This window comes from Phalacrocorax aristotelis, chromosome 3 (assembly GCF_949628215.1).
Source record: "Phalacrocorax aristotelis chromosome 3, bGulAri2.1, whole genome shotgun sequence".
In the NCBI taxonomy this organism is placed as follows: domain Eukaryota; kingdom Metazoa; phylum Chordata; class Aves; order Suliformes; family Phalacrocoracidae; genus Phalacrocorax; species Phalacrocorax aristotelis.
This window is the reverse complement of record NC_134278.1, coordinates 78222668-78236005: the sequence shown is the minus strand read 5'-3', so window position 1 is coordinate 78236005 and position 13338 is coordinate 78222668. Positions and strand designations below refer to the sequence as shown.

The 13338-nt window shown below is 40.1% G+C and overlaps 1 protein-coding gene across 1 annotated transcript in view; it reads left to right on the top strand.

The window, feature by feature from the left end:
- Window positions 1-13338, top strand: part of RPS6KA2 (ribosomal protein S6 kinase A2) — a 177513-nt gene that overhangs the window by 119806 nt on the left and 44369 nt on the right. The window contains exons 9-11 of the mRNA XM_075088078.1: window positions 2698-2768; window positions 3633-3721; window positions 11440-11504. Coding sequence (XP_074944179.1) covers window positions 2698-2768; window positions 3633-3721; window positions 11440-11504 — 225 coding nt within the window. The remainder of the gene's footprint in view (window positions 1-2697; window positions 2769-3632; window positions 3722-11439; window positions 11505-13338) is intronic.

The window sequence follows — 13338 nt, the reverse complement described above, 5'->3', positions numbered from 1 at the left end:
AGCAGGGAGAGTGAAAACTGAGTCTCCTAGGAAAGCTGTAGGGTCTGCTTTTAATAGAGTTTCTTCATACCTAGGCTCAGCTCCTTGTGAATGTGCTGTGACCCATACAATTCTGTAATTATGTGGAAAGATGTTAGCAGCAAGTGCTTGCTTCTGTTTGCATGTTTAAATTTATCCAGATTCTTTATTCTTTGAAAAAATAAACAGGAAAACAGGTTGTTGTGTGCTAAAGTGGTAGCTTTAACTGATGAGATAAACTACTTGGGGGGGGGGGTTGGTTCTTTTTTTTTGTCTTGTTATTTCATTTTTAACCTTCAACAGATGTAATCAGGGCTGCAGTTGAGAAACAGTGCTTTCTTCAGGCTGCTGCATAGTTGAGTTTATTGAAGTAAAAGGCTCTGGTACATTTAACTCATTGTAGCTGCCTTTCACTTTAAATATTGATGTTAAGTGCACTTCTGAATCTGAATTAATCTCAACATTAGACCTGTGTAATTGGAGATCTGTGGTAACAAAGTGCTAGCCATTAGTGCAGCGCAGTAAATATTCCCTGCAGCCTCCAGGACAGGCATTTCCCCTGCTCCCTCCTACAACTTAAATTTCTTTTTTCCTTCCTTCCTTCCCCCTCTCCTGGATACTGCATCTGAATTTCTTGACTTCAGGTTTCTTGGCCCCTTGCACCCATGGTGCATTTGCAGATCTTTCTGTGATATTGTGGTGGGTGGGAGCTACAGTCATCTTCTTCCCATGTAGTCACTGACCGCAGGCAGTTGCTTATATCTGTATCACTGCATCAGCAGTGTCAAGCCCATTTCTGCCAAAATAAATGAGCTGTAGCAGTCATTGTTAGTGCTGTTAAATTAGATTTATTATATCAACAAAGTAACATTAGCAAGTGTAAGAGAACATTAGGTACTTACCCTGAACGTAAACTCTTTAGAAATTGTGAGGAGGGTTTGGTACAGTACGTGCCACTTCTGCTGCTGCCCTGGGAAGCAATGGTCTCTGCCCTTCATCCCCAGTATATCTGAACACTTTTATCAGGACTAAGGCTCTAATAGGTCAGAATTGCTTTGAAAATGGTGCCTGAGCTCCAGTGTCATTTAGGCAGTTTTAAAAATTCTCCCCCATCATGTTTCTCGCTAGAAGACGAGCTGCTTTCCTCAAGCTCTACCAGGCAGCTCTTCTCTTGACTCTCCTAGACCAAGCAGGAGTTAACACATTTGTGTTTTCCAAATCTTGTTTATATTTGCCAGCCATACACAGTTATAAAAAGTTTTTTTTCCTTGCTTCTACTGTGTGTTTTATTGTCTTGAGGTAATTTGTTACTAATGCTGATTCATCCTTCAATTAATTACAGTCAATTAGTTATCTGCCCTCCTCCCAAAAGTAGCATAGCAGTTCCATGGTTACAGTTTTCTTATGTGTTCTTATATTTTTCTTATGGTATGACTATATTTAATCTGGGAAAAGGGACGAGTCAGGCTGTGAGGCAGTCTGACACAGGTTTTGGTAATGGAAGGATCCTTTTTTGCACAAATCTGCTTCCTACGAGCAGTGAGGCTACTTGTGTGATAAGGTACAAAAGCTACATAAGGGTTACAGAGTCTGTCCATCCTTAACAGGTGTTTAATTATAGCAACAAATATTATTAGCAGGTACTTATTGTAGTAGAAGAGATCCAAAGCCTGAGTCACAGACATAAGTAAGTAACAGTTCTCCTTACCCTCAGTGGACATTGTCTTCCTTTGTGCCCAGGCTGAATTATGTTCTTGGTGTCTTTGTGTTTGGTGATGCATAACCTTCATCATCCCTTAGTCAGAGGAACCGGCTGCCACTCATACACCCATGACACACTGTGGCAAGAGCTGCATGAAAGACCTGGCATTGAATCCATATTAGGCAAGCTTCTTTGCCTGGTTTTGGTTGGTTGGTTGGTTTTTTACAAATGTGAAATTCCTGTCAGGTTTACTGAAAGCACTAATCTGTTTCAAAAGAACCATAACTGATTGATGTTTTCATGTGTGAGTTAGGCGAATAATTGATGATGATTGGTGAGTTTTGCTTTGAAATTTGGGTTCAGTTAAATGTGACACTTGCAACATTCATCACTTAATACAGCCAGGGGAAGCAAAGCAGGAGAGTAAAAAGCATGCTCAAATCCCTTGAGAATGTGGGGTTTGTGCATGTTTCTCCTGCAAAGTATAGCAGTAGCCACTTAGAGAAGTGGTGCAAATATACAGTCGAAAAGGTGGTTCAACTCAAGATAAAAAGATGGGGAATGGCACGCTGAACCCATTTTCCTTGCACCACAGTCCATGCCAAACAGCTACGAACAGCCATACCCATTCAGACTTAGGATTCTTCCAGCCAAATAGCTCATCTCTAGCATTAGCCATAAAACAGGTGCTGGAGGAAACAGCATATATAACACTTCTTCCCAAACGTACCAAAACATGACTCCAAGTATCAGTGTAAACATTTGTAACGAGACTCTTGAATGAAACAGTCATGTTGGTCATTCATGTTCTCCATAACCCAGGCTTGCTGTGCCTTTTTTTTTTTCCTGAATTACAGCTTGTTGGACATTTCTTAAGTTTTCAGTTGTGTTGGAAGCAGAAGGTGGGTGCGGTGTCTATTGAATATGCAGACCATCTCAACGCTAATTTGATTTACCATTTTGTTGCTACCCCACAGTTTGAGATGCTGACGGGATCATTACCCTTCCAGGGAAAAGACAGAAAGGAGACAATGGCACTCATTCTCAAGTGAGTATCAGAACTGCTTTTGTTTCTCTATGAGTTAACTGTACCCTACGGGCAGCCTATAGATCCTAAGTATATGAAGGGTAGATAATAATAATGTGCATAATGTGTTTTTCAAAGCTATGTAGGGCATGAATTTGTTAAGGCACACACAGCTGATGCCTGCATGTGGCTCTAAAATTGCCTTCAGAAAAATAGTAAGAAGTGAATAACTGAGAGGGCCTTGCAAAAGAAATGTATCTTACTTTCTGTAATAAAGAATGTCATTATCTACAAAAAAGTAGGAACAATCAAATTTCTGCAGGACAGCTTATGTTTTGTTGTTGCCAAGTTTCAAACCTTTTCCTCGGCAAATTTCCCATTCATGTACTGTTAAGTGCAGACATAAGTATTTGAAGCTTGCCTTTGCTCAGTGTTACATTTTTTCTCTGTGGCAGTGAATCACCAAGTGAAGAGTTTTACTCTCTTTAATCAATAAGTCATTTAGTATAATTATTTTCATGGTTATTTTTGCTTTTTAAATGCCTCCTGATTTGCAAATTCATTCCAGCAAGCTAAAAAAGTGAAAAAAATCCTGTAGGAAAATGACCCATTTAGGTTGCAAAAAGTGTTATGAGCTTCATTAGATCTACTCTACCTCTAGTGAAGCCAGTGGTAAAACCTTTAACTTCAACAGAACAGGATCAGTCTTCACTCTGTATTACATTATGCTTAGGTCACCATTATGACCTATGCTTAGGTCACCCCTGCATTATGCATTAATGTGTCTGCCCGTCCTGACGACTACAATTCCACTTTTTAGACCACAGTGAGATTGAGAAAATTTTTGAAAAATCTATTTTCTTTTCAAGTGTTGTGTTCTTTCAGAGCCAAGCTGGGAATGCCGCAGTTCTTGAGCATAGAAGCCCAGAGCCTTTTGCGAGCCCTCTTCAAAAGGAACCCCTCCAACAGATTAGGTACGTGCGTGCATTTGATCAGGGCATTTGTTATGTGCGCTCAGCCTTGTCAGGTGGTGATCGTTTCTCTCGGTGCATCTTCCCTGATAGTTATCCTCTTCATTATGCAGCATTTTGCATTCCTTCCCAGAATGTAGTGAACCTTGAGCATTACTAGAGAAATTTGCAGAGTGCAGGCAAACCATTGGAATCTAAAACGTGATATTAACTTGCATTTTATTGTTTTGGTGAATAACGAGAGTAAACCACCAGCATTTACAAAGGATTTAAGATAACTGCTGCATATGAAAATATAGGGAACTGAGAAACAGGTATATTTTTAATTCCGTACAATTTAGCTGCAAATCTGAGGTGGGGAGCAAAAGGGAGTAGAATTTGTCTCTCCCATTCTCAAATACGTTTTGATGATGTCTCGTTCTGTTTGCTGGGAACATTTTCACAGTAGGCTTTCTTCTTTATTACCCTAAATATACCATCCCCTTTCTTAGTAATGTGTTTTCACTCTTTGTTAATAATCCTATTTAAGTTGTGATAAACTAGAAGGATGTATTGGATCATGTATCTTATGTCATCTGTACCTTTGTTTGGGAGTTTTATGAAGAAATTTGTTGCATTTGGTGAGGTCATGGACAAAATGCCTGGCGCATGATTTTCATTGCAAATTTGGTCTTCCATTTTTACATGGAAAAAGAACCGTCATATCAAGTGAATAATATGAAGATAATAGCACTGTATTGTTTTTAATTCTAATCTAGTTCTGTGAAAAATTTTGGAGGTTTCTTTATCTCCACAGCTCTCATATTCTGCATTTTGGGTGAACAAGGGAAGAATTCGCTTCTAAAGGAAAGGGACAAGCCTTTCTTTTGTACCTCAGTTGGATGTTTAGTGACCTTAGGAGCAGGAATTGACCTTAGGAGCAGTAATGTAATCCTTTAGTTCCGTAAACTGTATCACAAGAAGACAGCTGATGTGTCATATTTAAATATGTGGTTGACTGTCATTGCCATCCATGGGTGTTTTGGCAGCTAATAAATGACTTGTCTTTTAGAGAATGGCATAGACTGGTTAAATATTGAGACTTGTGAAAAGCAATTTGCTGTTCTCTCTTGCAACTGTTTATGTTGTAAGATTATTTCAGACTGGAGATGTAAAGTTAGAAGCAAAAAGCTAAATTACTACATGTCTTGTTCTGAGATGTGGAAAAAGCAAGAGGTGCAGGAGAGGTTCCTCTCTTTCCTTCTTGCAGTACCCACACTCGCTTCTCAAATGCTGGAGATGGTGCTGCAGAAGGTCTGCTGTGTAATGCCTTTAGTCCCCTGAGTAGCAGTCACAGCATTAGCAGCAGAGACAGGCGGCAGAGTGCGAAATGCTTGACACCCCGCTTCCATCACCATCTACCTGAGCGATGGCTCCTGCAGTTTCTAACAGGCACACGGGGTGTGCATGCACACATGTGGAAGATGGACACTCTGCTCTGTGCCTTTGAGCTTCTGCTTGACCTTTTCATGCTCTGGTAGCTCTGTCCTTCCTTCAGGTGGGGCAGCGTGTGGGCTACTCCAGCCCTCTGTTTTATACTGAGCACCAACAGACTGCCATGTGAATAGATGTTTTCTGCCTGGCTGCAGCAACTCAGTCGGAGCCCCCACCTCATGCAGAGGCAAGACACAGTGGCTCAGCTGTTTTCTGACAGAGCCTGGCTCCTGCAGGCAAGGACAGTATGGAGCAGGCTACCTGTCACTGCAACCACTGGTGAGAGCAGGAGCTGAAAGCCCTTGCTCCACACAGGGTCCAGGGGACAACTCGGCTTCCCACAGGGCTGGGCGTGAATGGGAAGCCAGTCCCTCCACATGCTGCTGTGGCCCCTCTCCTCTCGGGGGTATGCCTGCACGGTCCATGGAGGAAATGCCCTGCCATAGGTTTAACCTCTTGACCTAAATGGTAGCTCCTGTAGTCTGACATGCTGTAGAGATGATAGTGCAAAAACACATTGTGTCAGCAGGTTTCAATTGCTCTCAAGCAATTTGCTTGACATTAGAGAAAAATTAGAGTCTTGGCATTTCTAGGTTTAATCTACGTTCAGAAAAATAAGATGCTGCAGCAAATATAAACTTTTCCCCACTCCACCTCTCTGTTCCTTTCTGCTGTTTCCTCCCTGTCTCCATCTCTTTGTTTTGTTCTGCTCTGCTTGTTTTGTGGCTTCCCACAAGCTGCTATCCATCCAAAATGGGGCTCCAGTGAAGTCAGTGGGAGTTTCTGGATACTGATCCTTAAATAAAAAGCTACTCACTAAAATAAGCAAAGTTGCTTAGCTTTAGCCATGACAGTTCTATCCCCCGTATTGTCTCCCTTTTAATAATGGGGAATTATTAAGAGTCAAAGTTTTAAACCTGAGGTTTATTGAAATACTGGGAAGTCTGGGGGAAAGAAAGAGATTATTTATAACACAAACATCCAAGGAAATAAAATCTAAAAGAGTAAGAGTAAAATAGATCTTAGCATTTCAGGAATAGCAGTGAATGTCTGTTTTAAATGATTGAGAATCAGCACAAAGGATGATGAAAACAGACTTACTGGTAATGAAAGAAGGAATACTTAAATGGTTTGCCTAAATACTGAACAGAAATCAGTAGATAAAAGGACAGCTTCAGCTTTGTGGATTTTTACTTTTTCTGGGAAAGGAATAATAGTCTGAAGTTAAAAGAAAAGTAAGCTTAGACATCCTGTTTTGAAAAATCTTTGGAAAATTGATGAAGCGTGCTAAAATAAATGAACCGTATTATGGATCAAACACTTGCTTTCAGCCATTGTTTCAGAAGTCTGCAAATCTGGAAAGTGTTTGTATTTAGTTCCAAAGTGTTTTTAAAGTTGGCAAGATGAAAGGTGCTGAGCTTCAAAAATCATTTTATTTTGGCTACCATCTTGCTTTTGCCATTTGATTTTGATACCTTAACAAATAGAAGTAAAGACTGATGATGTATTCTAAAATTTTGCTTTGAAACGTTGTTCTGAAGCTTTGGATTATTAATGGAAAAAAATATTAGAGTTGAAGGGAGATACTCAGACAAGGCAGAGAAGGAATTTAGTAATCCAGTTTACCTGATGGTATTTTTAAGTCTTGTGCCTGTATTAATGCTTTAGAACAAATTTTTAAGGAATGGAAAGTCTTCCTTCCTTTGGCATCCCTTGTTATGAGTGCTGTCTGTTTTTTTCTGAGCCTATACACTCTGCTGCGCAAATAGTCTGCAGAGCACTGCTTTGGTAGTATTGCTTTGATTAAGTACAACAAATTTCAGATTATGGATGAGCATAATTTTAAATTCTTAAAAGAAACTAACTGGAATATCCAGGCAAACAAGGAGTAAACATCTCAGAAAGGAAAATGTACGGTGAAGGTGTTAGTTCATTTCATTGCCAGGAACTTAGGCAAGGGACTAATTCTTACTTGCACTAAGGCCTGGATCTACTTAGGTAGGTAAATGAATGTAAAGAGAATTTCAGGAACTCCCTACACTGCTGAGCAGTATAAAGGTTCCAGAGTCCTCATAATTGAGACGCTTGGCCAAGAAAGTATAGAGTAAAAGCACGTGCCAGTAGATTCAGAGTAAAAGCCAAGGAAATAGTTACTATTTCCTTAATCCTATGTTCTCAGAGAAGATATATTCTGCTTTGGCCCATAGAAAATTTTGGGTTTCAATTTTATAAGATGATGAGCTTTAAAACACAAGTTTCTCCTTTGTCAGAGTGACTATACATCTTTCTTGTAAAACTTAGGAATGCATTTCAAAAAATCTAGCCTACTAAAAAGATTCTGAAGATGTGGAGACACTAAAATTTTATTATCTGAAACTAAAAATCTGGAAAATCTTTCTGCTTATTTTGAATATTCAAATAATCAACTTTCAAATTTCATAGGTCTCCCTTTTTCCCCTTTAATATGTTTCAAGGCTCACATTGTCTGTAACGATTCAACAATCAAAACCAATTACAAATAAAGCATTCTGCTGTTACTGCTCACAGACACTTTTATTACAGGCATAAAACAATCTTAGATAATCAAGTTCTTGCTTATTAACATGAGGCTGCTTTTACATAAATCCTTGCACTCTATAATGTGTTTAAACTGGCAGTTTGATCTAAAAGCATTATTCATCTTCTCAGACCCTTGTGGGACTGGATGGCATGTAGGAATATTTGCAGGCAGTAGGTTTGTTTGTGCTGATTATGCTTTACAGATTGGTTTGATTATTAAATTGAAGTTAAAGTGAAGTTAAAAAAACAACTAGAAACCTAGAGGAAAGTGAAAGGTTTGCAGTCATGTGGTGTGCCATTGTGGGCTGCACTTCAGCAGTCTGCTAAATACCCATGTCTATGCCGAGAGATGTCTATGCCCATGAAACAGGACTTTCCAGTTACTCCTGTGCTTCTCTTTTCCCCATGAAGGCACATCTCTTTCCAGTACCACTATAGATTTTTCACAGGTAGATGAATGGCTGAAATGTGCTGAGCATATCCAGAGAGACTCCACCGTAAGCACCGGTGCATAACCTCTCCCATGGACTTCTGCAGTGCGGTAGGGTTGCCCATCCAGGCTCCCAGAGCTGTCCCCAGTTGAGGACATGACCAGGCCACATGTGGCCTGCAGCCACAGCACATGGCCTGAGAGGAAGCCATGGGCTACACGTGAGCAGGTCTCGTGGCAGGAAAGATCAAGGAATAAAAATTGCAGGAAGTGCTGAACCTTCTCCATGGTGTAAAATCAGCTGCTGGGACTGGAAGTCCTTCACTCTTTGCAAATTAGGTTATTGCTGTCCTAAATGTCTTTAATACATTAAACTAACCAGAGATGGAGTCAAGCCCTGGCACTCCTAACAATGTATTTTCTCTGTGCCAGAGCCCTGAGGTGGCCCCAAGTGGGAAATGCGAATTTTTCACTGCTGCATTCGTTACTGCACACTGCAGTCCTCCACTGATAGAAGTAGCTATGGGTGGGCTTTTTCCTCAGTTCTGATTTCTGTGGTTTTGTGGAAGAAAGAACACCAACAGTAGCAAAAAAGTGTGTCTTTCAAATGGATCATCTGAAAAAGGCAGGTCATTCCCATCACACAATGATGTATCCGTAAGCCTACAAAAGAGGGAAAAAGGAGGCAGTGGGGAAGGGACAGGGCAGAAAAGATAGAATGCACCAGCAGTTTTCATCAGTCTAGGGAATGCTACCAGTAGCTTACAATGTCTGTAGCATTTATCCCAGTCCTTTGAAATCAGTTTGGCACTTGGGTTTCATCCTTATGTAGTAAAGAGCAACTGCTGCACATTACAAAGTTTTCAGTCACCACCACTGAACACAAGATATTTTTCACAGATATTTCTTCTCTGAGGAGTTGCTTAATGTAATTCTCTTCAGAGTAACTGTAGTGTTTTCATGTTTCTGTTCGCATTGCTAAAATCAGAATGAATCTGCCAGGGGTATCTAGTGCACATTTTAGACTGTGCATTGAATAAAACTAGCTAAGGAAGACATAGAACAAGTCTTATTACTGTCTAAGTCTTAGTATTTTCCTGTCCAGTGCCCAGGGGCCATAAACAACTGCCTAGGGAAGGGTAAAAATAGGATAAGCATATGTGATACTTCACCCAAATTCTCTCCTGTCTACACCTGCTCAAGCAGGGGGTTTCCTGAAACTCTTGTGGCTTGTTGATTAAGTTACTTCAAAAGGTTTCATTTCAACATATTTCTTCGACATACTTTTCAACATTCTTTTCAACATTCTTCAACAGATTTCAGTTCAACATACTTTTCTGGTCTCCTTCTAAACCCATATAAATATTTTGCATCCACATCATCTTTTCCGAGGAATTCCATGTCAACACAACTATCTTTTGCCTGAGGAAACATCTCCAGATTGTTCTGAACCTGATTCCTGCTAGCATCATTTAATGACCTATATTTTTGTACTGGAAAAGATGTGGAATAGTTAATCCCTGTCCCCTCCTCCCAAATAATCATGACTTTTAGATCTCTATCTTATCCCCCCTCAGTCATCTGTCTCAAGGTTGAAAAATCAGTTACGCCATACCATACCTTGTTGCCCTTCTTTGTTTTTTTCCTACTTTTCATAAATATACCCTTTTATAGGTGAGGTTGTCAACTATATTCCAGACTCAAGCTGTAGGTGTACAACAGAATTATACGGTGATACTGTAATGATGTTCTCCCTTTTTTCCTCTTTTCTCTTTCTAAGATTTGGTTTCATGTTGTGTTTCCCTAGAACTGTCCATCACAGCCCGAAGACCTCACTCCTGAGTGGGGGTGGTCACCTCAGAGCACATAATTTTGTATGGCAGGCTAGGATTGTTTATCCTTATGTGCGTCACTTATGTCTATACTATAAGATTACTGGGTTGGGGAAGTAATCAGAAGAACATTCCTCTTGCGTTATCATCCAGCAGGCCTGACAGACAATCCTGTATGTTATGTTCACAAAGTGTTTGCTTTTTGTATCCATTCATCAGTGAATGTTAAGCAGGCTGTAGGAGGCCATTCCTGATCAGTGCATTTTGGCAAACATCAGTAATGTCTTGTACACAAGGAGAGCAGATGTCACATTTTACAAAAGCTTGAGTTGTCAAGACCTTTCTAAAGCTGCTTGTAATGTTGACCTTCAGAAAGTACAAATACTGCATATAAAAAGCTGAGTCCTCTGAGGTGCTGAGTGCCTTTTGCAAGGTGCTTATGAATCCCAAGACTTTTTGGGAATCAAGGATGCTCAGCATACTTATAAAGAAGTGCTGGGCACCTTTCAGGAGCTGATTCCAAAATTTGAGTGCAAAGCCTTTGCTTCCAGGTGTTATTTCTCCTACTGGAAAATGAAAGGTGCTTTTAAAAAAGTCAAATCAACCCCCAAAATGGCTTGCTAGATCATCTCTGACAGTTGTTTAATTATTACTGAGCACCTGTTGGTTTTTGCAATGTCACTGAAACAAATAAATTCAACTAAAGGAATAAAAAAGGCAATCTTCAGTGAAGACAAAAGTCAAAAGTAATGAATTATTCATTACCAGATCTCAGAAGAGTTTCCCTAAATTTCCTATGGAGTAATGTAACAAAAAATGTAACAATATTATCAGTGAAGGAAACATACCACAGAGAGTGATGATTTTAGTAGTTATGCTGATCCGAAAATGGTATTTGGAAAGGGGGAACCTAAAACCCTGGCTTACCTCAAATTATCTGGAGCCTTTTGGTATTGTGATTCTGAATTTATCTGTGGTGCAGCTTTTCCCATCTGTGGAGAATAGGTAATTAGACAAGATTTGGAGGTCAGCACAGTGGCACGGAGCAGCAGAAGCCTTGCCGTAGTATTAGGACACCTTGGGGCCTCTCCTGGCCTTGCTGGTGCGTGCGCTCTGCTGCGGCTGAAACCCCACGTCTCATCTGAAGCCTGAAGAGAGCAGCTATTCAGCCGTGGCTCAGCCTCAATTAGAGAAAAGTAAAAAACCCTCAGACACCAGATGTTCATTAAAGAAGTGCCATTATGTGTGTTTATGGTTCTTTATACTGTTATGGCAGTTGCAGTCTTCAGGGTGTCTTGACTAGAAGAAATGTTTAGATGGTGACTCCAGCTTTGTCAGAGGAAAAGGGAATGGGGAGGAAGGCTGGAGATGTCATGCAGAACTCATCTAAGCATAACCGTATTCTGTTTCTTTCATTTTCTTGTCAGGTGCTGGATTCGATGGAGTGGAAGAAATTAAACGTCACCCTTTCTTTGTTACTATAGACTGGAATGTAAGTGGAGCAGCATTTTTTTTATTTATTTTTCTTTTCTTTCTCTTAAATTTTTTAAGATAAACTGCCATGCTTAGAAAAAAAAAACATGAAATGAACTCTAACACAGAGAACCTAGGAGCCTTTTAAGTGGGTGCCTATGTCTCTTGTATACATATATACGTTTGTACACATACTCAGAAATGAAAGAAATAGAAAGCTGCTTTCAGCATTGCCATTTTTTTCTAACTGCTTGTCTCTGTTTTGTCTGATGCTCTGGCTTACTACCTAAGGCCATTTGTAGTGTTCTGCAGAATAATTTCCACATTCAGCTCTAATAAACGTGATGCATTGATTGTGGAAGCTGGACTGGAGTGAGAATGAAGAGCTTTAAATGAAAGAATTCCTGTAATATTTCAACCACAAAGGAAAACAGAGCCAAAGGACTAGGCTTGAAAGAGATGTTCCAGAGGGAAGTGATCTGATGCTCTAGGTCCCTCCGTCTTTCTGCTTTTATCTTGCATATTGAAATATTTGTCCCTTCTCACTGGGTCAGGCAAGCTGGACTAAATACTAGGTTTTTTTCTTTCTGATATCAGGGACCTCCAGGGATTCGTTTCTTTCTCGGAATTATTCAGAGCAGCCCCAGGTCTGGTCTTACACATATCTGCCAACCGTACCTCCAAGGAGCTCTCAGACCTCAGACACACCCTTTTCCCAAATACCATGTGGTGCTACTGGGGCCGGCTGGGTACTGGTAGAGCTGGTACAGCAGGCTGTACCACAAGTTGTGCTACTTTATGCTGGGGGAATCATAAATCTTCCCACAGGGTAGTTTTGTTGACCCCTTCTTGTCACTTTTGGCCTAAGTGACCATAGGACAGGATTTGGCCCTTCCACTGTATTGCGATGGGGGCTACAGAAAAGCACAACATAGACAGTTTTCCAGAATAGTGATTTTATATCACTGAGTATGCAAGTCAACCAGCCAGAACAGGAAACAGCAACTCCTATTACAAGTGGTTGATGTTTTATTGAGGTGAGTCATTAATTTAACATCAGCACTCAAAATTGGAACAGCAAACATTTGATCAAATATAACATGGTTGAACTAAGACATGTTGGACATGATTCACAGAATGGTAAACAAGGATTTATTTTACTGCTATCAGCTACAGCTCATAAATCTGGCAGTAGAGATTAGCTAAGTATTCAATTTAGACTTGCAACAGGTTAAACCTTCTCACATATTCAGCGTCATATTTGTACAATTTGACTTATTTTTAGACAAACCTGGACACAAACACTTTTTGTTCTTGATCTGGACATCTGCCAGTGCATCAGAGCTCCTGTTTGCCACATCCTCTAGAATTTTATAGTTTAATTTTTTCTGACCTATGTTATGGTATTGTTATGTCTCTTTAATATTTGGCCTGAATTCGCTCATGAATGCTAGTGTAACAGGACAGATTGATGCAGTTCTCGCTATAAATCCTGGTAAAACAGCATGAATATGTAACAGACCCATTCTCAAACCACTGCCTAGGGCTTTACACTAAAGCTAATTCCTCTGTGAAAGCAGAGTTTGTGGTCCCCAGGTAGTCTTTGAAAGGCCCACAGAATCATTTATTTTGGAAAAACTCATGAATCTAATTTGAATTGCCTATTGAAGAGTTAGTATGACTCATAAACATGTTAAGGGATGACCAATGAAAGTGGAGTCTGAGATTTTCCTTTATGGCCCAGCTGACTTTCAGTCCCTTCACATATGTTCTGGAGTCTGGATTCTCTTTCCTGTTCTGCTTCTTACTAATCGTGAGATTCTGTATAAATACTTCACATTTACAAAAACATT